Genomic DNA, 25,808 nt, shown 5'->3' with positions numbered 1-25,808 from the left:
GATTCACTAAGATCGTGCGTCCAATTTCCTGCCTCCGTGGCTTCCCCCACTGAGGTCCGCCAGAGTTCACTTTCTTCTTCCCGGTGCATGTGAGTGCTGATGTTGCAACACAATTTGGTTTTTAAATTCCACGGTTTGTCCGAATCAGTCGGGCTGTCCGACGGCCATGCCCCCTGATTTGTGTCGCATGGAAGCCGGCAGCGATCTGCCTCAATTTGATCGCGTGCGGCAAAAACCCGGGGAAAACAGAAAAATTTGGGAAACCTGACGGAAATGTGTCTGACGGACCCTTAGTAAATGTGCCCCATTATGTGGGATGGAAGGTGGAAGAAGGTATGGTAGAAGTACTGCCCCCCAATGTCAGCGCCCCCGAAGCACTTATTCCTAATTTGCATAAATATAAAACATTCTTATATATGGGAAAGAGCGGTATGAATAACAAGATAAACATATGGATGCAATGTGGGTACTAAACTGTACTAGACAGGTAATTCACATGAGAACAGTTCTAATTAACCCCTTCATTACCAAGATACTTAGTTGACGTCGTCATCAAAATAGTTCATTTTAAACTAAATGATATTAAGGGCTAAAATCTTAACTATGATTACTTCTCACCTCCCCGTCCCATTCACCTTTACTGTAATCCTCTTTCAGTGTATCTTAGAATGGCCGCATTTCGTGACAAAAAAAAATAGGTTAATAAAATATTTAAAAACTGGTGCCGCCTACAGAGCGCTGTTCAGAGCGCTGATGACGTCACAGTCTCTCTCTCTGCAATTCTCATGCATCCCTCCTGATTTGCAGATTGAACCAGGGATGTCACCGGCTCTCTGAACACTCTGTGGGTGGTGCCAGTCGGGCCAAGGTCGTGAATAAATTACTCTGTGGCGGAGCACTTCAGGCTCATTTGAATAGTTTAAAATAATTTCTCTACTAAATGCGGCTGTTCTACTGAAATAAGATTACTGCAAAGGGGGACGGGACGGGGAGGTGAGTAGTAATCATCCACCATCAGATGTTAGATAATTTGATGATAGATGTCCTTTAAGTAGTTTCCTCATACATATTACCTATCTATAGGTTGCATTGATAATTAGGACATATACTGTATACACTGATGACAGTCAGAAAGAGTTTAAGGGCCTCAGGATCCCTTTGGGACAGGTTACTGGAATTTGTGAAGGTTAATCCAGGAGTTATTCTGATTATTATGGCATAATAAATTACAGGGTTTATTAATCGGTGTAATTAAGTTATGTCATATAAGCCTTTGGTACAGAATGCCAGAAACCTTAGATAAGTGATGGTAAACTTTTTAGACATTGAGTGCCCAAACTACAAACAAAACCCACATATTTTTCGCAAAGTGCGACAATGCGACAAATGCAACAAATGCAACAATTTAAGCAGTAACTTATTACTACCTGCTTTTTCACAAGTTTAAATTGTATAGGCATCTGAGGACACCAATACAGTAGAAAGAAGGATAAGGAGTTTGGATTATCATTGTAGCTTCCTTCTGGGGTCCTGGGCTGCCTTGAGTCCTGTCTGGCAAACTCTACCCTGGGGTGAGGGCAAGGGTGCCCATAAAGAGGACTCTGAGTGCCATCTCTGGCACGCGTGCCATAGGTTCGCCACCACTGCCTTAGATCCGGCTGGTTAGATGTAAAGCTTTGTAGGGAAAGATGTCGTAAAAGTTGTCAATGTTTTATCTGCATTTTGTGTCAATTTTTGTCCTGGGAGTGGTTATCAGTCATCTCTGTGGATTGTTAAAAGACAATATACCGGTAATTGTTATAGTTAGCATTCCAGCAGGGGGTGTACTGGTGTCAAAGGGGAAGGAAGAACAATCAGTATAAAAAAAATTATATTTTGCCCTCTACATAGTGAGGATTTGGATTTTGGTGGCTAAGCCTGACATACAGATTTTGACAACTTTCAGAGGGTACAGGTATTCATAGAAAAAAAAATTGTTAAAATAAGAAGCAAAAAGTTGCCTCATATACTCCAATAGGCATTACTGTGTATCTCTGAGTTCCATATAGTGATAAAGAGGGGGCAACAATGTAAGGAGGGGGTCATAATATCTGGAAGGTAAACACAATGTGAGGGGGAAGGGGTATGGAAAGTAGGGCATATACAGGGTTCAGGGGTATTTTACAGTGTGGGTGCACTAGGCAAAGTAACATTATATTATGTGGGGGCCACTAAGGGGGTGATAAGGGTGGACATTATACTGTATAGCATTGATGGTGAACCTTTTGGAGACAGGGTGCCCAAACAACAAACAAAATCCAGTTATTTAATGTGAAGTGCCAACATGTCATTTTAAGCAGTAACTTATTGCTACCTGTTCTTCCACATCTTTCATTTGTATCGGTCCCCTGAGGCCACCAATACAGTTGAAAGAAGGATGGCAAATCAGACTCTTGTTGTAGCTTCTCTCCAGGGTCTCTCTGCAGAGAAAGAATGGATGGTCCAGCAGGATGCCCTCCAAAGATATTACACTTCTGTCAACACCTTCTCACTTTTCCTGTAGTTCCAAAGAATTACGTTGCAGGAAGATTTGGTCCTATTTGGTGAAATGATGGTCTGAGTGCCCACAGAAATGGCTCCGAATGCCACCTATGGCACCCGTGCCATAGGTTCGCCACCACTGCTGTATAGGAATGATAGGGGTGGTATAAGGGGCTTGACAAAGGTAGAGGCAAATTTGGCAAATCTTCTGTCCCTTTTTAGCATACACTAAAGTTGGGAAATATGCCATAAGTTTACAGACCTGATGCCATGTAGGTAGGGCACAGCTCCATAATTTTAAGGAACATGATGGTGCGGGCACAGGAGAAACCTTATTTATAACCAGAACTGCCGCAGTTGTAACAACCTCCAGTGTTAAATGGACAAATTACTTATTCTACAAGACAAAATGATATAGGGTTGCATGATCATATCCAATGTGGTCTGTTCGATCAACCAAAACCAACAATTTTCATTTGAAAAGTTTCTTGAGTTTATGAATATGACATTGGTGTTATTTAGATTTCATCCATATGATAAGTGAAGTACTAGTGAGAAAAAGTCACTTCTACTGTGCCAATTCTTTTCAGCTGACTTGTATGATAGCAAGCATCACCTACCATCTATAGCATGACCAGTGCAGCCTGATCAGCAGGGGCGTAACTTGAAGGGGTGCAGAGGCTGCGGCCGCAACCGGGCCCAAGATGCTTAGGGGGCCCATAAGGTGTCACTTTCCCATATGAGAAGACTAGTACTATAAACCATACATTATAGTCGGGGGACTGGCACAGACTTTGCACTGGGGCCCATCAGATGCAAGTTATACCACTGCTGATCAGGGTATGTGTAGACATCAGTACTGTAAACTTTATTCTGAAAGGGGATTATTTAAATCATCCCAATTCAATATAGTTTTATGGGACATAGATTATAATTCCCCTATGTAAAGGAGATTATTTTCGAGGGGTGGGGGGTGGTTTGATTACTTACATATATGTAAAATACCTCTATATACACATAAAAAACCAATAACATCAATCTCAGAAAAGATATAATTTTTAATACAGTCCCTGTTTTTTTCTCTCCTATAACACAAAATAAAAGGTAAAATAAAATCATAATTAATGCTGCTATTTTTTCTAAATAAAACTTGATGCCAATGTCATCTGCATAACTCATGTTTTGCTTGTCCCATGCTATCAGCATTTCCTAATGATCTAAATATAGCTGAGCTCTGGGATCTCCATATACCCAGATTACAGAGGGAAATGGATACCCTTGTTTAATGCTAAAACAATATTTTGATGTCAGTAAAATATTATGGATAATAAACAACTACTAAAAATATATTCAAAATGGTGTGACATTTATTTGTCACATGTATCAAAAACAGTAGTTGTATGAGCTCTCCACATCATCATCATCGTGCCTCTCTGTTGCTGTGTACAGCAGGTCGGCAGGCGCCATATGATGACGTCATCGCCTGCCGGGTTGTTGTACACAGCAGCAGAGAAGAAGAAAAGCTGCCGGAGAAGGGAGGTACCAGGGGCCCCACAATAAGATGGGGAGATACAAGGGGATAACATTAACAGGAGGGAGGTGAGGGGCCATAAATGGGAGGCGTCAAAGGGGGTGCAGAAGATCAGAGGGGCCCTCAATAAGAGGGGGAGATAACGGGGGTGCACAATGAAAGGGGGAGAAACCAGGGGAAAACATTAAGAGGAAGGTGAGAGGGGCCAATAAAGAGCGGGATGAAAGGGGGTGCAGAAGATCAGGGAGCCCACAATCAGAGGGGGAGGTACCAGGGGGCCCACAGTAATAGGGGGAGATACCAGAGAGCAACATTAAGAGGAGGGAGGTGAGAGGAACCATAAATGAGAGGGGAGAAAGGGGGTACAGAAGATCAGGCTGGCCCACAGTGAGAGGGGGAGGTACCAGGAGGTGCACAATAAGAGGGAGGAGATGAGGGGGCTACAATCCTATTGACTTGAGTATAAGCCTAGTATAGGCTCATGCCCCCAGTATACAGCCAGCCCTTTGCCCGCAGTATATAGCCTGCGGCCCCTGACCCCCAGTATATAGACTGCAGTCCCTGACCCCAAGTATATAGCCTGCGGCCCCTGACCCCCAGTATATAGATTGCAGCCCCTGACCCCCAGTATATAGCCTGCAGCCTCTGACCCCAGTATATAGCCTGCAGCCCCTGACCCTCAGTATATAGCCTGCAGTTCCTGGCCCCTAGTATATAACCTGCAGCCCCTGACCCCCAGTATATAGCCTGCAGCCCCTGACCCTCAGTATATAGCCTGCAGTTCCTGGCACCCAGTATATAACCTGCAGCCCCTGACCCCAGTATACAGCCTGCAGCCCCTGACCCCCGGAATATTTCAGTAAAGGAGGCATCGGCTGCAGACATTTCACTAAAGGGGGGCATCTGCTGTTGACATTTTATTAAAAGGGGCATCTGGGATGGACATTTCATTAAAGGGGGCAACTGCTGTGGACATTTCATTAAAGGGGGATGGTAGTAGGGTTGGAGGGTTTCATGCACTTAGGTAATGTGATCGTCTTTCCTAAATAGACGGCTTATAAGAACATGATTGAAGTTCATCATTAAATTACTCTAGTCGTGGGAACAGCCCGGGGCCCATGGGACACTTAATCCGCCACTGGTGGTCATACAGTATCAAAGAATGTGTAAAAATTTTACAGCTTGTTATTCTTAAAGTGACAGCTTTATAGCAGGCAATAATAACTATTATTGTAGTTGGGTAAAACCTATTTACAAGTAATGTTTTCCCTAACTAAGAATATTCACAATATGAACAACAGATCTAATAGGTTATCTACAATTATGATTTAAAGGGGACCTACCATCACGATTCTACCTATAAAGGTAGAACGGGTAGTAGGTGGATGAATGGGACGTAAGGATAGCCCTTTTTGGGCTAATCCTTACGTCCCGGCTATTCTTTTGTAAAATTTTATGTCTTTGTATGCTAATCTATGCGGCTACTGCGGCGTGGAGTAGCCGGACATGAGGCTTCTAGTCGCGGCTACTCCACCCCCAGTAGCCTCGTTCCCCCGCCTACCATGTAATCTTCGGCGCGCAGCTCCTCGTAGCTGCGCGCCCTCGTCCAAGTACCCGGCGTTCTGCTACGGCCGTGCACACGTAGGCCTACGTTCTGCACATGCTCGAGTAGCTGCGCTGAAGATTACCTGGTAGGCGGGTGAACGAGGCTACTGCGGCGTTGAGTAGCCACGACTAGTAGCCTCATGTCCGGCTACTCCACGCCCCAGTAGCCGCTTAAAAAAATTAGCATACAAAGACATTAAAGTTTACAAAAGAATAGCCGGGACGTAAGGATTAGCCCAAAAAGGGCTATCCTGACGTTGCATTCATCCACCTACCACCCCTTCTACCTTTATAGGTAGAATCGTGGTGGTAGGTGCCCTTTAAAAAATACTGTAATAGTGTGCTGCAATATTGTGTTTAAAGCTATGACAAATTCTTTTGTGCATCTATCAAACCTCCCTCTATAATCTATGGTTTCCTCAAGACTGTACCAAATTATAGAAGTTTTTGGTCGCAAAGAAGCTGAACCAGACATGAAAAAGTAGGTGGTGAAGCTCAAGATACTAGTTTTCTAAATATTAAGTAGCAAAATATTAATAAAGGTTGTCAGAATTGTGAAAATGTCATGCGCTGGTCCCATAGAGGACATGTGTTATTGGTAAATAAAAGAAAATAACTCACTCATCGCTAGCTTCTTTTGGATGAGAAATTTCCTGACCCTAAAAAATAGATATTACAGATATTATTTTGCAAATATAAAGGGACTTATGTGCAATGATGTAAAATAAGTTCCAAAAGGGAAAAAAGATCCACATATTGGTGTCCACACAGACTTTTTCAGTTCTGTTAGGGCCTCGGCTATAGCTGTGGGTTATGTAGAAAAATAGTCATCAAAAGCCATTGAAATTGTACAGGTTCACAAGATCTTCTGCATATGTAAAAGACTACAGACGGTCCCGACTTACAGACGACCCCTAGTTAAAGACGGACCCCTCTGCCCACTGTGACCTCTGGTGAAGCTCTCTGGATGTTACTATAGTCCCAGACTGCAATAATCAGCTGTAAGGTGTCTGTAATGAAGCTTTATTGAAAATCCTTGGTCCCATTCCAGCAAAAAATTTGAAAACTCCGATTGTCATTGGGGCAAAAAATTTTTTTGTCTGGATCTACAATTATAAAATATACAGTTCCGACTCACATACAAATTCAACTTGAGAACAAACCTATGGACCCTATCTTGTATGTAACCAGGGGACTGCCTGTACTACGAATTGTAAACTTTGTGATATAATTTACTAAAGAAATATGTTCCAGTGTAATGTTTTCCCCCTGCCTTTGGTCTATATTCAAGCAGTTTGTGTAAATCAGATTTATGTCCTGTATTCACCGACAGCTGAGAGATAAAGGAAACTGAAAGTGTCCAATGACTTAACTCAGTACAGACAGTCCCTGGATAGTGTAATCTATTCTCCTCAGAGAGGTGAATAATCATGGAGAAATAGGTATCAGGTATGGAAAGAGTTAAAGATCCTGTCATTATCACTGTGAAGTGGACAGACCTCAGAAGGCTTTCGGATATACTGCTCACTACAGGAGAAAGAGCAGTAAAAGGCTAAGAGAAAGTGCTTTACTTAAAAGTAATCTATTATCAAAAACTATCATGATAAACCAAAGGCACTTACTCATAGATTTAGACACTGTGACTGTGGTAATGTTCTTATATTTGTTACCCATGGCCTCCTTTTTTCCCAAACCAACTCTTATTATTATCCTAATGAGGCCAAAGGCTCTAGTGGGTATAGCCAGGGCATCTCACTGCTGTAGCTTCACAGGCTGTAACAATGAGCAGAGCAGTTCTCTCCTCCCTTGCACTGCCTGATGCTACTAGATTACACAGGCAGGGGAGGAAGGAGAGAGAAGTGTGTTGGGTGGCACATGTTCTGCTCAATGTAACAGACTGTGAATCTGCAGCACTGAGGGGCTTTGGAAATGCATCCAGAGCCCTTCAGGCTCATTAGCATAATAAAAAAATGTTTTTAGAAGAGGGGAGGCCATGGTTAACAAATATACGATTAACACTGTCTTGGTGCCTTTATCTATGAGTAAGTGTCCCTGGTTTATCATGATGGATTTTGAAGGTAAATTTCCTTTGTGACAGTAAACACTTCAAACACTTTTTTGTTACAGAAATGAATAGTGAAGTAATACGGTGTCCTATTTCTTCACATAGTAGATAGATAAGGAAAATCCGATAGTATCAAATGACTTGCAGTCAAGAGGAGAATGAATATATATAATATAAATATATTATAATGTTCGCAATGATCATCTGCACTAAATGGCTCCAAATGTTTAGTTATGCTTTAAAGGGGATGTTTTGTATAGTTCACAAAGAGATGAGTGGGAGATTATGTCATACATTTTAATGTCCTAATAGGTATTTAACTTCTATTTTACACTGTCCCACTGTCATGGCTGAATATATTGCTTATAACCGATTTCACATCTATTTTTAATCTCATTACATTCAAGAAAATCTACCTATTAAGAAAGATCTTAGAGGTTCCTCCATGTAATCTCAACCCTAAACTACCTTCTGTAATCCTTGTGTAGTGCCACTACACGCCCACTCCAAAGGCCACTCCACGCCCACTGCACTGTCTATAGGGCCACAGCTCCTCACTGTGCTGTCTATAGGACCACAGCTCCTCACTGTGCTGTATATAGGGCCGCAGCTCCTCACCGCACTGTCTATAGGGCCACAGCTCCTCACTGCGCTGTCTATAGGGCTACAGCTCCTCACTGTGCTGTATATCGGGCCACAGCTCCTCACTGTGCTGTCTATAGGGCCACAGCTCCTCACTGTGCTGCATATAGGGCCACAGCTCCTCACTGTGCTGTCTATAGGGCTGCAGCTACTCACTGCGCTGTCTATAGGGCCACAGCTCCTCACTGTGCTGTATATAGGGTTATAGCCCTCACTGTGCTGTATATAGGGTACAGCTCCTCACTGTGCTGTATATAGGGTACAGCTCCTCACTGTGCTGTCTATAGGGCCACAGCTCCTCACTGTGCTGTATATAGGGCCACAGCTACTCACTGCGCTGTCTATAGGGCCACAGCTCCTCACTGTGCTGTCTATAGGGCCACAGCTCCTCACTGTGCTGTATATAGGGCCACAGCTCCTCACTGTGCTGTCTATAGGGCCACAGCTCCTCACTGTGCTGTATATAGGGCCACAGCTACTCACTGCGCTGTCTATAGGGCCACAGCTCCTCACTGTGCTGTCTATAGGGCCACAGCTCCTCACTGTGCTGTATATAGGGCCACAGCTCCTCACTGTGCTGTCTATAGGGCCACAGCTCCTCACTGTGCTGTATATAGGGTACAGCTCCTCACTGTGCTGTATATAGGGTACAGCTCCTCACTGTGCTGCATATAGGGCCACAACTCCTCACTGCGCTGTCTATAGGGCCACAGCTCCTCACTGCGCTGTCTTTAGGGCCACAGCTCCTCACTGCGCTGTCTTTAGGGCCACAGCTCCTCACTTCACTGTCTTTAGGGCCACAGCTCCTCACTGTGCTGTCTATAGGGCTACAGCTCCTCACTGTGCTGTATATAGGGCCACAGCTCCTCACTGTGCTGTCTATAGGGCCACAGCTCCTCACTGTGCTGTCTATAGGGCCACAGCTCCTCACTGTGCTGTCTATAGGGCCACAGCTCCTCACTGTGCTGTCTATAGGGCCACAACTCCTCACTGTGCTGTCTATAGGGCCACAGCTCCTCACTGTGCTGTCTATAGGGCCACAGCTCCTCACTGCGCTGTCTATAGGGCCACAGCTCCTCACTGTGCTGTATATAGGGTACAGCTCCTCACTGTGCTGTATATAGGGTACAGCTCCTCACTGTGCTGCATATAGGGCCACAGCTCCTCACTGCGCTGTCTATAGGGCCACAGCTCCTCACTGCGCTGTCTTTAGGGCCACAGCTCCTCACTGCGCTGTCTTTAGGGCCACAGCTCCTCACTGCACTGTCTATAGGGCCACAGCTCCTCACTGCGCTGTCTTTAGGGCCACAGCTCCTCACTGCACTGTCTATAGGGCCACAGCTCCTCACTGCACTGTCTATAGGGCCACAGCTCCTCACTGTGCTGTAAATAGGGCCACAGCTACTCACTGCGCTGTCTATAGGGCCACAGCTCCTCACTGTGCTGTATATAGGGCCACAGCTCCTCACTGTGCTGTAAATAGGCCACAGCTACTCACTGCGCTGTCTATAGGGCCACAGCCCCTCACTGTGCTGTATATAGGGCCACAGCTCCTCACTGTGCTGTATATAGGGCCATAGCCCTCACACTGTGCTGTATATAGGGCCACAGCTCCTCACTGCGCTGTATATAAGGCTCCAGCTCCTCACTGCACTGTCTATAGGGCCACAGCTCCTCACTGTGCTGTCTATAGGGCCACAGCTCCTCACTGTGCTGTATATAGGGCCGCAGCTCCTCACCGCACTGTCTATAGGGCCACAGCTCCTCACTGCGCTGTCTATAGGGCTACAGCTCCTCACTGCGCTGTCTATAGGGCTACAGCTCCTCACTGTGCTGTCTATAGGGCCACAGCTCCTCACTGTGCTGCATATAGGGCCACAGCTCCTCACTGTGCTGTCTATAGGGCTGCAGCTACTCACTGCGCTGTCTATAGGGCCACAGCTCCTCACTGTGCTGTCTATAGGGCCACAGCTCCTCACTGTGCTGTATATAGGGTTATAGCCCTCACTGTGCTGTATATAGGGTACAGCTCCTCACTGTGCTGTATATAGGGTACAGCTACTCACTGTGCTGTCTATAGGGCCACAGCTCCTCACTGTGCTGTATATAGGGCCACAGCTACTCACTGCACTGTCTATAGGGCCACAGCTACTCACTGCGCTGTCTATAGGGCCACAGCTCCTCACTGTGCTGTCTATAGGGCCACAGCTCCTCACTGTGCTGTATATAGGGCCACAGCTCCTCACTGTGCTGTCTATAGGGCCACAGCTCCTCACTGTGCTGTCTATAGGGCCACAGCTCCTCACTGTGCTGTCTATAGGGCCACAACTCCTCACTGTGCTGTCTATAGGGCCACAGCTCCTCACTGTGCTGTCTATAGGGCCACAACTCCTCACTGTGCTGTCTATAGGGCCACAGCTCCTCACTGTGCTGTCTATAGGGCCACAGCTCCTCACTGCGCTGTCTATAGGGCCACAGCTCCTCACTGTGCTGTATATAGGGTACAGCTCCTCACTGTGCTGTATATAGGGTACAGCTCCTCACTGTGCTGCATATAGGGCCACAGCTCCTCACTGCGCTGTCTTTAGGGCCACAGCTCCTCACTGCGCTGTCTTTAGGGCCACAGCTCCTCACTGCGCTGTCTTTAGGGCCACAGCTCCTCACTGCACTGTCTTTAGGGCCACAGCTCCTCACTGCACTGTCTATAGGGCCGCAGCTCCTCACTGCACTGTCTATAGGGCCACAGCTACTCACTGCGCTGTCTATAGGGCCACAGCTCCTCACTGTGCTGTATATAGGGCCACAGCTCCTCACTGTGCTGTAAATAGGCCACAGCTACTCACTGCGCTGTCTATAGGGCCACAGCCCCTCACTGTGCTGTATATAGGGCCACAGCTCCTCACTGTGCTGTCTATAGGGCCACAGCCCCTCACTGTGCTGTATATAGGGCCACAGCTCCTCACTGCGCTGTCTTTAGGGCCACAGCTCCTCACTGCGCTGTCTTTAGGGCCACAGCTCCTCACTGCACTGTCTTTAGGGCCGCAGCTCCTCACTGCACTGTCTATAGGGCCGCAGCTCCTCACTGCACTGTCTATAGGGCCACAGCTACTCACTGCGCTGTCTATAGGGCCACAGCTCCTCACTGTGCTGTATATAGGGCCACAGCTCCTCACTGTGCTGTAAATAGGCCACAGCTACTCACTGCGCTGTCTATAGGGCCACAGCCCCTCACTGTGCTGTATATAGGGCCACAGCTCCTCACTGTGCTGTAAATAGGCCACAGCTACTCACTGCGCTGTCTATAGGGCCACAGCCCCTCACTGTGCTGTCTATAGGGCCACAGCTCCTCACTGTGCTGTATATAGGGCCACAGCTCCTCACTGTGCTGTATATAGGGCCATAGCCCTCACTGTGCTGTATATAGGGCCACAGCTCCTCACTGCGCTGTATATAAGGCTCCAGCTCCTCACTGCACTGTATATAGTGCCACAGCTCCTCACTGTGCTGTATATAGGGCTACAGCTCCTCACTGTGCTGTTTTGTGACATTGTCCGTACCACACTCTACATGGAGCAGAGGAAGCAGAGGAAATAGTTGTCTCAAGTGCTTAGAAAAAAATTCTAGACAAGCATGTTAAAGGTGACAGTTATGAGACCATCTCCAAGCAGCTTGATGTTCATGTGACTACAGTTGCACATATTATTCAGAAATTTTAGATCTATGGACTGTAGTCAACCTCCCTGGAAGTGGCAGCAGGAGGAAAATTTATGACAAACCAAGGAGATGAATAATATGAATGGTAACAAAAAAAAAACCTGAAAAAATTCCAAAGAGATTAAAGGTGAACTTCAAGCTTAAGGAACATCAGTGTCAAAATATGATGTTGGAATTTAATCAATATTACACAATTAAAAAAAAAAGGAACATCAGTGTCAGATGGCACCATCCGTCGTTGTTTGAGCCAAAGACGACTTAATGGGAGACAACCAAGGAAGACATCATCGTTAAAAACAAATCTTAAAAAAGCAAGAATCTGCACACCTACATGTTGACAAGCCACAAAGCTTCTGGGAGAATGTCCTATGGACAGATGAGCCTAACATCAACCTTTTTTGGCAAGGCACTTCAGCTCTATGTTCACAGACGGAAAATAAAGCACATCTTGAAAAGAACAATGTCCCAATAGTGAAACATGGTGGAAAACCAACAATTTTGTCCATGTGTGTATGTGTGTAGACCTCAACTTGTGAAGGTGTGTTAAATATAGATGAGACCAGGAGTAAAGAAGGACCAAAAACAGCAGTAAAGAAAGTTGTCTCAGTTGGGTTTGGAAGTACCTGTATTTAACAGACATTTATGGCAATTTTTCTGGCTATGTCATAAATGGCCTTTAATCAGTAACTTAAAGGGGTATTCCCATCTGGGCATTCACATTTAATTGAATTCATTTGTCATATGTAAACATTTCTTTAATTGGAGGTTATTAAAAAAAAATGTTTCTGTGTGAATTTAATCTCTCATAAATGTAGCCATGTTGTCCCTTAAAAACAAGATAGTTTCCTCGGATACAACCACACTGCAACTTTATCAGCAGTGGCCAAACATGCGCTATTGAGCCCTGCCTGATTTCGTGGATTCAGTGATCACAGCGATTCCACCACAGGAAGGCTGTAGGACCTTCAGTAACTCCCGGACATATCATATACAAAAATATTTTTTGTTTCTTTGTGCAATCACTCCAGCAGGGGTGGCCGTATCCAAGTACACAGTCTTGTTTATAAGGGACCATATGACTACATTTCTGAGAACTTATGTTCACACAGGTAATTTTTTTTAATAACCTCAACTTGAAGAAATGTATATATATATGGCAGATTAATTACATTTTATGTGAATGCCCAGAAGAGAATACACCATGTAGGCCATTTAACTACATGGATTATAGTTTTTAAATTGGAACTTTGCAAATGTTGCAGAAATCAGTAGTCTTGTGTGTCTATGTATATATTGTAACATAGTTTGTAATTTTAATTTCTCAGACTGCTGTCTGTCCGTTTTCCTAGCAAGATGAAACTCAGCAGAGATTTCAGAGTGTAAAGCAGATCAGGAAGCAAGGAGAAGTATGATATGTGCCAAAGTGTGGGAAAGTGAAGAGAAAAACTTTGCTCTGATTACATATATTATAAACTGTCCGTATTCACTTGTGTTTTAAATACACACAAAGCTTATTGAAAGAAAAGTTTCCAAAAAATATAATAATAGAAACAGATATAAAAACACAATACATACATTTTGACACTTGATATAATTCTGGCAATGAATACAGAATTATGTCACACAATACAATAAATAAGGAGAATTATTTACCATAGATATGATGTAAAGAAGAACTGTGTCCTCTTGTAATGTTCTTATTTCCAAAAATTGATATCCCAAAGAAGTCTCAAGCAGAGCAAGAAGTCCTTGATTCTACCTTAATTAAAAAAAACAATGGCAATATTCACATCAGTTTCAATGTCCCCAATGTGCTATGGTTTAGCATTTAATGGTTATTTATGTCATTTAATGTTCTACAAAAATATTTTATGTACAGGCAGTCCCCGGGTTACATACAAGATAGGGACTGTAGGTTTGTTCTTAAGTTGAATTTGTATGTAAGTCGAAACTGTATATTTTATCATTGTAGTTCCCGACAATTTTTTTTTTTGCCCCAGTGACAATTGGAGTTTCAAATTTTTTTGCTGTAATAGGACCAAGAATTATCAATAAAGCTTCATTGCAGACAATTTTAAGCTGATTATTGCAATCTGGGACTATTTTAAAGCATCCAGAGAGCTTCACCAGAGGTCACAGTGGGCAGAGGGGTCCGTCTGTAACTATGGGTTGTCTGTAAGTCGGGTGTCCTTAAGTAGGGGACCGCCTGTATATACTTTATCTGAGCATATAAAGGTGGTACCTCTCTGTGGTCACCCAGGCCATCCCCTCAGAACAGAGTTCACCAGATTCTTAAAGGACACCTGTCATCAGGTCTCTGTCACTATTTCTGTCACCTCTACCTGTTGGAGCAGCTCACAAGGATCCCATCCCAGCCTTTATCTAGTAAATTCATGCATTAATCATTATAAAATCATCTATTCTTTATTATGTAAATGAGGCTGGTCACATGGCAGGAGGCAGTGATGTCACCCCTGTTACCCCTCCCTTCTCCTCCCCCTGCTCATGTCTGTGTGTAATGTATAGTAAAGCATTACTAGTGTGTGTGCTGCATCTGCTGACATGCTGCATCCTCCTCATACACATGTGTGAGACACAGACATCAGCTACACAAGCACCTGACATGTTCTGCTATAACATGGCTGTAGCCTGGAGCTGTTGTATCTCTCTTATACACACACACATGCACACACAGGCTGCAGGGGGAATGGCCACCAGCAAGTACATGGAGCAGCCATCACCTCATTATACAGCCTCACATCATTACACAGGCTGTCAGTCAAGCACTGGGGGTGTGGCTGCACCTCCCACTCATGAATAAGGTGGACAGCTTGAATATGCTAATGACTCATTGGACATTTCACAGGTCATTTGCATACAGCTTTAGAACCTCATTGCTTAGGTTTACAGGCATGTAGAGGGACAATGAAGGGATAGAGGCAACGCTTTCTAATGGCAGTGTATGAAAATATATTTAGTTTAGGAGGGTTATTTTGCCTGACGGGTTCTCTTTAAATGTACAAAATTACAAAAAAAACAACATATTCTCTAATTCACAGTTATTAAAATACAGTATTTCACAGATATAATTCCAACCTGTCTCTATCAGTCCTGGTGTACACAATTTCAACCCTGTAACTTCTGACTTTTGGGTCGTCAGACATCTTGCTTTTCTTTTTGATGCTGTGGAGTCGAGATAGTCTCTGCCTCCAGCCCTCCTCCCTGCATTCCAGGTTGGAGCTCACACTGATACACACTCACTTCAGGCCGGCAGCAGCAGCGAGAGGAAAGTAAAGCTACTGGCAGATAAGTTCTTTATCTGAGGGAAAGGGGAGGAAGGCACAGCAGATCTGATAGTGTGAGAGCAAAGATATAGGAGAGCTGACTGTGTCATTGTGTGTAATATTCATCTCATGGATCTCATCTCCGATCTCTCATCTCTCTTTCTTTGTGTGATACTAGTCCTATGTTCAGAAGGTAAATAAAAGTGTAGATAAACCATGTACCCTGATAATCTAACCACATTTTCAGCTCACAGAACTATAGGGATCATAAAGTGTCTGCTTAGAGAGTCCCCGCTCACACTCTGGAATATTACACTGACCATCACCGAGTTATAGGAGCTAGAACAGCAATAAAACTGAGTAAAACGTCACTAGGGGATTGAAATTTGAGAATTTTCTTTCATAGGCAAACCCCTTTAAAGAATCTTCTTTCAGTCCCTGACAACTTAAGAGGTGCTGTCCTCGGGTCTATATTAAAGTCACAGATCCTTGGATGCTTGAGCCTGCAAGAAGAGCGAGAAGGTCTGGACAGGGTTGAATATCTTTGGAGGTCCTTCTGCTGGCCACACAATTCTTCCGCTACATTGGGACCCTGTAGAGAAACTGTAATGATAGTCCGAATTTGCCCTGCTTCCTTCTACTGCGTTTGTATCCTCAGGAGGCTGATGGGATTGAAAGTTGTGAAAGAACAGGATGCAATACATTACTGCCTAAATTGCTGTGCTGGCACTTTGCAAAAAATAAGTGGCTTTTGTTTGAAGTTTGGGCACTCAGGCTCTAAAAGGTTTACCATTACTGGTATAGTGCATTATAGTACAGGCGGTCCCCTACTTAAGGACACCTGACTTACATACGACCCCTAGTAACAAACGGACCTCTGGATTTTGGTAACTTACTGTACTTTAGCCTTAGGCTACAATAAACAGCTTTAACAGTTATCACAGGTGTCTGTAATGAAGCTTTATTGTTAATCCTGGTTCTTATGAGAATCCAACATTTTAAAAATCCAATTGACAGAGACCAAAAAAATTTTGACTAGGGTTACAATAATAAAGTATACAGTTCTGACTTACATACAAACTCAACTTAAGAACAAACCTACAGAACCTATCTTGTATGTAACCCGGGGACTGCCTGTATATATATTCCTATCCTTTGGCATGTTATAGAGCAGGATGAGCTGAGAAGCCTGTACATAGTATCCTATCTGCAGGCAGCATGTCATAGAGCGGATGGAACTGAGCATATCGCATATAGGTTCCTATCTGCAGGCGGCATGTTATAGAACAGGAGATAAAAGACATGTTTCAAGGACCATCCCTCTGCAAAGGAAATCTTCTCAATTTGCACCCAAAGATAATCATGGGCTTCTGTCCAATATTCCCGGCCATAATCACCCATCTCACCATGCATTTAAAGTGGTTTCATAGAATTTACTAAATATTTCAGATTTCACCCCACCCATAACCAGAATATGACTGTAATGATTATAACTACTTCTACTACTGTAGAGAACTTTTATACAGGCATTAAGTCTGGTAGTCCATGAAAGGTTTAGTCTTGTAAGCCATAGAAACACTTTAAAGGGAACCTACCACCCCGATTCTTCCTATAAAGGTAGAAGGGGTGGTAGGTGGATGAATGGGACGTGAGGATAGCCCTTTTTTGGGCTAATCCTCACGTCCCAGCTATCTTTTAGAAAACTTAAAAATTTTTATGCGGCTACTGGGGCGTGGAGTAGCCGTACATGAGGCTAGTAGCCAGTAGCCACGTTACTCCACCTACCATTTAATCTTCGTCGCACAGCTCCTCGTAGCTGCGCGCCCTCGTCCGAGTCCCCCGGCGTCTGCACATGTGAAGACGAAGATTAAATGGTAGGCGGAGTAACGTGGCTACTGGGGCGTGGAGTAGCCGCGACTAGTAGCCTCATGTCCGGCTACTCCACGCCCCAGTAGCCGCATAAAAAATTTGACATATGCTTGCAATAAAGTTTTCTAAAAGATAGCCGGGACGTGAGGATTAGCCCAAAAAGGGCTATCCTCACGTCCCATTCATCCACCTACTACCCCTTCTACCTTTATAGGTAGAATCGGGGTGGTAGGTTCCCTTTAACTGCCTCCAATGATGCGGTCTGATTCTGTGTAACCACATTTATATGATTGCTAGCAATAATCGCGATGGTGTCATTCAGCCATGCATCTAAGTATGAAATCATGTATTTTCTATAGTTTGAAGTCTCAAGCTGTGGTGCTTCTTATAGACCAAAAAAATGGTAAAAATAATTTTTCACAAGATGCAATTAATATGTAGTGAATACTCAGCATATTTCTTTAATACCATATTTTTCGGACTATAAGGCACACAAAAAATCCTTTGATTTTCTCAGAAATCAAAGGTGCGCCTTATGATCCAGTGCGCCTTATATATGAACCGTACTTACAGACAACAGCTGCCTTGAGCTGTGCACAGGTCTGCCACCTGCTGGTCATTCAGCCTTGTAATCAGGTGCGCCTTATATATGAAACTAAACGTTTTAGCAGGCATTAATTGATGGTGCGCCTTATAGTCTGAAAAATATGGTAACCTTTGTTGCTGCACAATGGCTACCAGCATGTCCTGCTGAACAATGTGGATATCCTAGTACATCTGACATTTGTACCTGATCCCTTTCAGAGATGGAGGATCACCGTGTTTAATATGAACAGCTGCAGGTTCTTAATGTGTTGCATTATATACGCAGGGAAATATGTACGGGTACTGGAGTCATTCATGGGATTACCTCAAAGGAATAGGTAATGCGACACTGATATGATATGCATTTAACAGTGGCGCTCACACACTACTAGGAAATGCGTCTCGCTGTTAGTGCAGTGAATGTAGTGATTATGGCAGCTCTGATTCATCCAGCCATCACATGGTAGAGGTCTCAATGTCAGTGATGACACAGGAATACCTCTGGCACCACCGGGAATATCTGCGTAGCTTTCCGATTAGAAAATCACAGCTTAAATGGAGATCTTACTGAACAGCGCTAACAAGAATCCTTTCCAGATACCTCACTCACATAAAACATACTAAAAATTTTAATTTTTGCATTGTGGCGGTGTGAGGGCTTATGTTTTGCGAAAAGAGCTGTCCATTTTATTTGTACACATTTGGAGTTCATAAAGACTTTTGATTGTAATTGATATAATTTTGTGTTTAATGGATGATTAGAAAAATTTTAATTTGGGCATAGTTTTTCCTTCATTTTTTTAATAGTTTTGTAGCCTGGGTTGGTGCAGGGGTGGAGGTCCAAAATTTGTGTTTTTTTTACTTTTTTTAATTTTAAATATGTGGGCCATTTTTGTCTGTTTGGTGTTTCTTGACAACTTTTTTTTTTAGACTTAATTATTTTTGTTTAATATTACATTATCTCACATGCGGACACTTACCGTACATGAGATTGTTTGATCTCTTATGTATGTAGTGCAGTGCATTATGCAAGTCATTTATTACTAGATACTTGTTACAGGCAGCCCTGGGGTCCCTCACTGGACCCCGGGCTGTCGTCTATAAACATCGGCACCCTGCGATCCCTCCCTCTGTACCCGCATAGACACTTTATGACCACAATGTACCCAACATCTGACTTTCAGCAGGATAATGCGCCATGTCATAAAGCTGGAATCATCTCAGACTGGTTTCTTGAACATGACAATGAGGTCACTGTACTCAAATGGCCTCCACAGTCACCAGATCTCAATAGAGCATCTTTGGGATGTGGTGGAACGGGAGATTCGCATCATGGATGTGCAGCCGACAAATCTGCGGCAACTGTGTGATGCCATCATGTCAATATGGACCAAAATCTCTGAGGAATGCTTTCAGCACCTTGTTGTATCTATGCCACGAAGAATTGAGGCAGTTCTGAAGGCAAAAGGGGGTTCAACCCGTTACTAGCATGGTGTACCTAATAAAGTGGCCGGTGAGTGTATATTGTATAAAAATGTTCAAAAGAAATTCTGCCTCGGTCCCATGCACACGACTGTATAAAAATGGCCGTATATACGGCCGGAATACGGCCCCATGCATTCCAATGGGCAATATGGCCATCCATGTACATGGCCGTATTGTCCACTGCACCGTAAGCGAGCCATATAAAAATACAGAGCATGTACTATTTTCCATCATATTTCCGTTCCTTAGGAACCATAAAAGTCAATGGGAACGTATGAAATACGGGCTAAGAGCTTATTCACATGGCCGTCTGCGGGAACGTACATGCGGCTGCAAATTTGTAGTAGTATACAGCCAGCCCAGCCTGCTCCCTGTAGTATACAGCCAGCCCAACCTGCTCCCAGTAGTATACAGCCAGCCCAGCCTGCCCCTTGTAGTATACAGCCAGCCCAGCCTGCCCCCTATAGTATACAGCCAGCCCAGCCTGCCCCCTGTAGTATACAGCCAGCCCAGCCTGCTCCCTGTAGTATACAGCCAGTCCAGCCTGCCCCCAGTAGTATACAGCCAGCCCAACCTGCCCCCAGTAGTATACCGCCAGCCCAGCACGCCCCCAGTAGTATACAGCCAGCCCAGCCTGCCCCCTGTAGTATACAGCCAGCCCAGCCTGCCCCCAGTAGTATACAACCAGCCCAGCATGCCCCCAGTAGTATACAGCCAGCCCAGCCTTCCCCCAGTAGTATACAGCAAACCCAGCATGCCCCCAGTAGTGTACAGTCAGCCCAGCCTGCCCCCAGTAGTGTACAGTCAGCCCAGCCTGCCCCCAGTAGTATACAGCCAGCCCAGCCTGCCCCCAGTAGTATACAGACAGCCCAGCACGCCCCCAGTAGTATACAGCCAGCCCAGCCTGCCCCCAGTAGTATACAGCCAGCCCAGCCTGCCCCCAGTAGTATACAGACAGCCCAGCACGCCCCCAGTAGTATACAGCCAGCCCAGCCTGCCCCCAGTAGTATACAGCCAGCACGCCCCCAGTAGTATACAGCCAGCCCAACACAAAAAACAAATAAAATAAAGTTATATACTCACCCTCCGGCGGCCCCAATACGCAGCGTGGCTCCCCGATGTCAGCGCGGCTCCTCTTTTGGCTTCCGCACCTGTCTTCTCTCTTTGATAACATCCTGCAGGGCGCGGCCATATCTCCTCACGGCTAGCTGGCGCACACTATGACACGGCTGCTGCTGACATCATACTATGCGCCGGCTGGGAGAAAACATTGCAGGATGTTATGTTTTTTCCCGGCCGTCGCATAGTATGATGTCAGCAGCGGCCGTGTCATAGTATGCGCCAGCTAGCCCGGAGGAGATATGGCCGCGCCCTGCAGGGTGTTTATTTTTTTTTAAGTGCTGTATTGCTGTATTTACACATGTATAAGCCGTGGTGAGGATTTTCAGCACATTTTTTGTGCTGAAAAACTCGGCTTATACATGAGTATATACGGTGTAGTTAAAAAGGAAGCAGCAAATGTGAAAATTGATACTCAGGTGCAAGACCCAGCACCCGTCCATTCAATGAATTATGAAGAGAAAAATGGCAGCACTCCATGTGTATTGATCAAACAATGGAGAATTATTCTATTTGATGTGTCGATAACAGAAGGAAAGATCAGATATCGCAAGTATCTCTTAAAAAAGCTCTAGACTTAGGGTAACATGTTAGGGTAATGTTATCTCTAGACAAACCTAATCAGTAGACAGGAAGAATAAGGTGACTTCTTACATGTTGTTATACAAAAGAAACAATCCTACCTAGTTTATGGCTATTGTCTGCATATGGACGAATGCCGATCCTGCCACACAACTATCCCTCTGCCACACCATAATAACAGTGCCCAGTAACTAGCCAACTACAGCCATGGGAACTGCAGTTATCTCTGTTTCAGCCAATAAGATAACTTCCACATGCCCACAGTCAATGGGAAAAAATCTGTATAAATTTAGTTAGGGAGAAGGATACAGAGGAATGGAAGGGATGCAACACTGAAGACAAGCAGAGCTGATTGTTATGTGGGGCTGAATAGACAATATATACTAACACTATTGTCAATGTCTGGTGGTCTCTGGGCCTGAAATCCAATAAAGTAAGCTTTGTCTCTGGAAAAAGTACCAAGGTTTCCTGTCCTGGATTAGGACCTTGTTGAGTGGTATAAAGTGGACTGGTCGATTCATCATCATCATTATTTCATCTTATCACAAAAGATCATAGGGTTCCAACAGATGAATAAACATCGCGGTAAACCATACAACTTGAAGGCAAAAATGACACTCTTCTGGCCTTCATCAGAGTAATGGGGCCCTTAGTTAGTTATGGGCCATATTTAATTGTCAGCATCCGGTTGGTCTAGCCCCTCTTTGTACAAATACAATACACTTAAATATTTAATATATAACACCTTAGTTAAAACATATATCTAATATATAAAGCTGAGTGTCTGAGTGTGTTTATGGATGTATGTATGTGTTTGCATGTACGTATGGCCACTAAAGGAATCTGCACCTTCGCATTTACAATCACCAAATTTTGCACAGCTGCTCTCTGTGACTCAGAGGAACGTCATAGACCCGGTTTCGAGCCGAAAATTTCACCCCAGGCTCTCCAAAATCCACTTATTAACCACCATATACAGGACAGGAGTCATTCTGCTGCTGCAGTGGCAGTTGGAAGCTGAGCCGTGATTGGTTACTGTTCTGCCACAGGTCATTAATATGAGCTCTGAGGTTTGATTGGTTATTACAGGCAATGAGTTTAAGACAACTTATGTGTGAGGTAAGATGGATAGAGACAGACAGGCTGTGACGGGGACTGACTTACAGACAAGCTCTGACAGTTCATGATAGGTAAGATGGATAGAGACAGACAGGCAAAGAGTGTGAGTGACAGAGAGACAGGCAGGGAGTGTGAGTGACAAAGAGACAGCAACTACTCTTTAATAAAATGATCAGTAGCAGCATCCCCTCATCAATAAAATATCCAGCAGAGCCCCCCATTTAAAGGCAGGTCCAGCATAGCCTCTATGCTCTTTGCCCCTACGCACATACTGGGGCAGATTTACTTACCCGGTCCGTTCGTGATCCAGCGGCGCATTCTCTGCACTGGATTCGGGTCCGGCCGGGATTCATCAAAGCAGTTCCTCCGACGTCCACCAGGTGGCGCTGCTGCGCTGAAGTCCGCTGGAATGCCTCGAAATACACCGGCCTATCCAGGATGAAGGTGAGTGAAATTTTCGCGACACAATTTTTTTTTAAATGCGGCGGTTTTTCCGAATACGTCGGGTTTTCGTTCGGCCACGCCCCCCGATTTCCGTCGCGTGCATACCGGCGCCGATGCGCCAAATTCCGATCGCGTGCGCCAAAAACCCGGGGCAATTCAGGTACAATCGGCGCAAATCGGAAATATTCGGGTAACACGTCGGGAAAACGCGAATCGGGCCCTTAGTAAATGACCCCCACTGTGTTGTGGCTTGTCTCCACCTGATGATGTCACGTGAGAAGGTTTTTTTTATACCCGAGTATATAGTGGGGCTTTTTCCAAACAATAATTGTGCTAAGAATCTTATACTCAAGTATATACGGTATATGTGGCGCTAGGTATTTTAGACAGTTTTTGGTGATATGTCTACCCCATTGAGTATCAACCATATTAATAATGTCCCAGGTTATACATCACTGTATTAGAAATAAAAGTATAACATAAAAAAAAGTTAAAGAATTGCTTTAAGAAGAATTGCCCTATGACAAATAAGGTATCTGTGCAGGTCGGCCCACAATGCAGCATGGCCCAGGCCACTCCATCCACAATTTCTGAATAGGCAGGAATTGCAACTTTATCAAGGCTTGTACGCCAATACTCCAAAATAGAGCCATTTAACACCACTATTTGTTCCACAAAAACAAGCCCTCATACAGCTACATTGACACAAAAATGTAAAAAAGTCAAGGTATGCATAAATATGGCTTGGACATACAAGGCGATTCAGTCTGAAGTGGTTAGGGAGAACTGCAGATGGATCCGTATATCAGTGTAAAGTGGTGACATTTGGGAGGAGATAGCCATCGATAGCAGTAGTAAATAGAATAGAGGTACTGCACACTCAGTCATGTGTGGTGCACATGTAGGATTCTTAACCCCTTGAAGACCTGGCCCTTTTTTGTTTTTTTCATTTCCATTTTTCACTCCCCAACATCAAAAATCTATAACTTTTTCCATGCCGTGTACTGGGAAGCGGGAAAAAAATTCCAAATGCAGTGAAAATGGTGAAAAAACACATTTGTGCTGTTTTCTTGTGGCCTTAGATTTTACAGCTTTCACTGTGCACCCCAAATGACATGTCTACTTTATTCTTTGGGTTGGTGCGATCACGGGGATAACAAATTTGTATAGGTTTTATAATGTTTTTATACATTTACAAAAATTAAAACCTCCTGTACCATTTTTTTTTTTTTTGCCATCTTTTTGCGCTAATCACTTTTTTATACTACAGTGTATGGAGCTGTGGGTGGTGTCATTTTTTGCGACTTTTGATGACATTTTCAATGCTATCATTTTTAGGACTGTACGACCTTTTGATCACTTTTTATAGAATTTTTGATATTTTTCAAAATGGCAAAAAAGTGGCATTTTTGACTTTGGGTGCTATTTTCCGTAACAGGTTAAACGCATTGAAAAAGTGTTAATATATTTTGATAGATCAGGCATTTTTGGACGTGGCGATACCTAATGTGTTTATGATTTTTACTTTTTATTTATATTTATTTGACTTCTAGGGCAAGGGGGGGGGGTGATTTGAATTTTTAGGTTTTATTATTATAATTGTTTTTAAACTTTTTTAATTTTCACTATTTTTCAGACCCCCCCTAGGGTACTTTAACCCTAGGTTGCTTGTCTGATTGATCCTACCGTATACTTCCATACTACAGTATGGCAGATTTGGGGATTTTGCTCCTCATTCATTACAATGTGCTAATAGCACTTTGTAATGAATGGGTTAAAACGAGACAGCCTCCAGTCTTTGGAAGACCCGAGGCTCTCATAGCAACGGATTGCCACTCCTTGATGACATCATGGGGAACAATGATCTTCACCAAGATGGCGGCGCCCATGCCCTTTGCCGGTGGCGCTCGACAGGTGTTACTGGTAAGTCTTTGCTGCAAATATGCAACAAAGAGTTACCGGCTATGTAGAGGGCTCAGCGCGCATCGGGACGGGGTTAATCAAGCATCATAAAGTATGGAGACACGTAACATGCATTGTATATAATATTTATGACAGCTCGAAATAATGTGGTAATCCCGACCTTTGTCAAGGTAGATGTGTATAATTTATAGTGCTGTCATGAGCATAGCTCTCCTGGCACGCCAAAAAATACATCCAGTAGTATATAAAGAGTCATACAGTTTATACAGATACAGCACTTATGTGTCATCACTTTATCAAAAAGTGCGGCTTCTGTATAAAATGTATTCATTCATTATTAAGAAATGTAGCAGCCAATAAATGACTTGTTGCTGTTGCTGTGGATGAATGGTTGACAGCCTTCTCTGTAAAGAAACACTAGAAGGTGCGCCATATGGATGCCTTTATCACACTAAACATTTGTGTCAAGGGGGATGGAGACAGCTAGACTATAAAAATAACTCCTTCAATTCACTTTGATCCTTTGATGCAAACTACGTAACCCAAAATGAACTTGTACCAAGTACATACAGTATATAATATACATCAAGTGCTATAAAGCAACTATGCATGTAAGTGTAATGTAAAATGCAATACTAACAAAAAACAGACAAACAAACAATCACATGAAACAATGCACAAAGGACTCATGACAAATGAAATCCTCTAAGGATCTGTAAATGACTGATATAAAGCAGCGGGACTACGGTATATATAAAGTGTTTATCAGACTAAGCATAGTGTCCTATATGAAAATTTATCCTAAATTTCTAGAAAAAAAGTTCTTCTAAAGTTTTCCAAGTAACATACAACAAAACCCAATTGTAGAAGATGAGCACTTGCTGAATAATTCATAACTTATATGTACGTCTATAATCAATACAAAGAGACTTACGGACACTTACCAGACAGTGACTGGTCATCCACCATCTGCACTTCCTCTCTCTTTCATGGTCCTTGGTCTCGTGCCTCCCTCTGTCAGGACAGTAATGGCTGCTTTCTTTTTTTGCCTTTTTAGCATGCTAATAATAGTTGCCCTCCTCATCCTGCGATGGAAAAAAAACATAATGTCATGCCAAGAGCTGAAGTGTACACACCACTTGTAGAGGCTACTGACACAGCCTGCAAATTGAGGCAAAAGGCTCCTTGTTGTACGAGTTACCCTTTTATTTCTTGATAGATATGCAATATTTCAGCTTTGAAGTAAAGTAAAACAAACTACCGTAATCAAAGTTGCATTTCAAAAATTAATTAAAGTGTTGACAAGCACCTAAAAATACCA

The 25,808-nt window shown here is 43.8% G+C and overlaps 1 protein-coding gene across 3 annotated transcripts in view; it reads right to left on the bottom strand.

Annotated features, from left to right (window-relative positions):
- MYPN (myopalladin) overlaps nucleotides 1-25,529 on the bottom strand; it is a 109,954-nt gene extending 84,425 nt beyond the window's left edge. Inside the window, exons 1-3 of one of the 3 annotated variants that reach the window (XM_072131350.1) lie at nucleotides 25,432-25,529; nucleotides 13,731-13,836; nucleotides 6,278-6,315 (exon numbers count right to left, since the gene is read on the bottom strand). In XM_072131350.1, coding sequence (XP_071987451.1) covers nucleotides 6,278-6,315; nucleotides 13,731-13,733 — 41 coding nt within the window. In that variant the 5' untranslated portion in view covers nucleotides 13,734-13,836; nucleotides 25,432-25,529. The remainder of the gene's footprint in view (nucleotides 1-6,277; nucleotides 6,316-13,730; nucleotides 13,837-25,431) is intronic. The other 2 variants (XM_072131349.1, XM_072131351.1) reach the window with 2 other exon arrangements.
- Between the last annotated feature and the right edge of the window lie 279 nt (nucleotides 25,530-25,808).

The sequence above is a fragment of the Engystomops pustulosus genome, chromosome 11, assembly GCF_040894005.1.
Source record: "Engystomops pustulosus chromosome 11, aEngPut4.maternal, whole genome shotgun sequence".
Lineage (NCBI taxonomy): Eukaryota > Metazoa > Chordata > Amphibia > Anura > Leptodactylidae > Engystomops > Engystomops pustulosus.
Note: the sequence above shows the minus strand (reverse complement) of the source record. Positions and strands in the feature narration are given on the sequence as shown.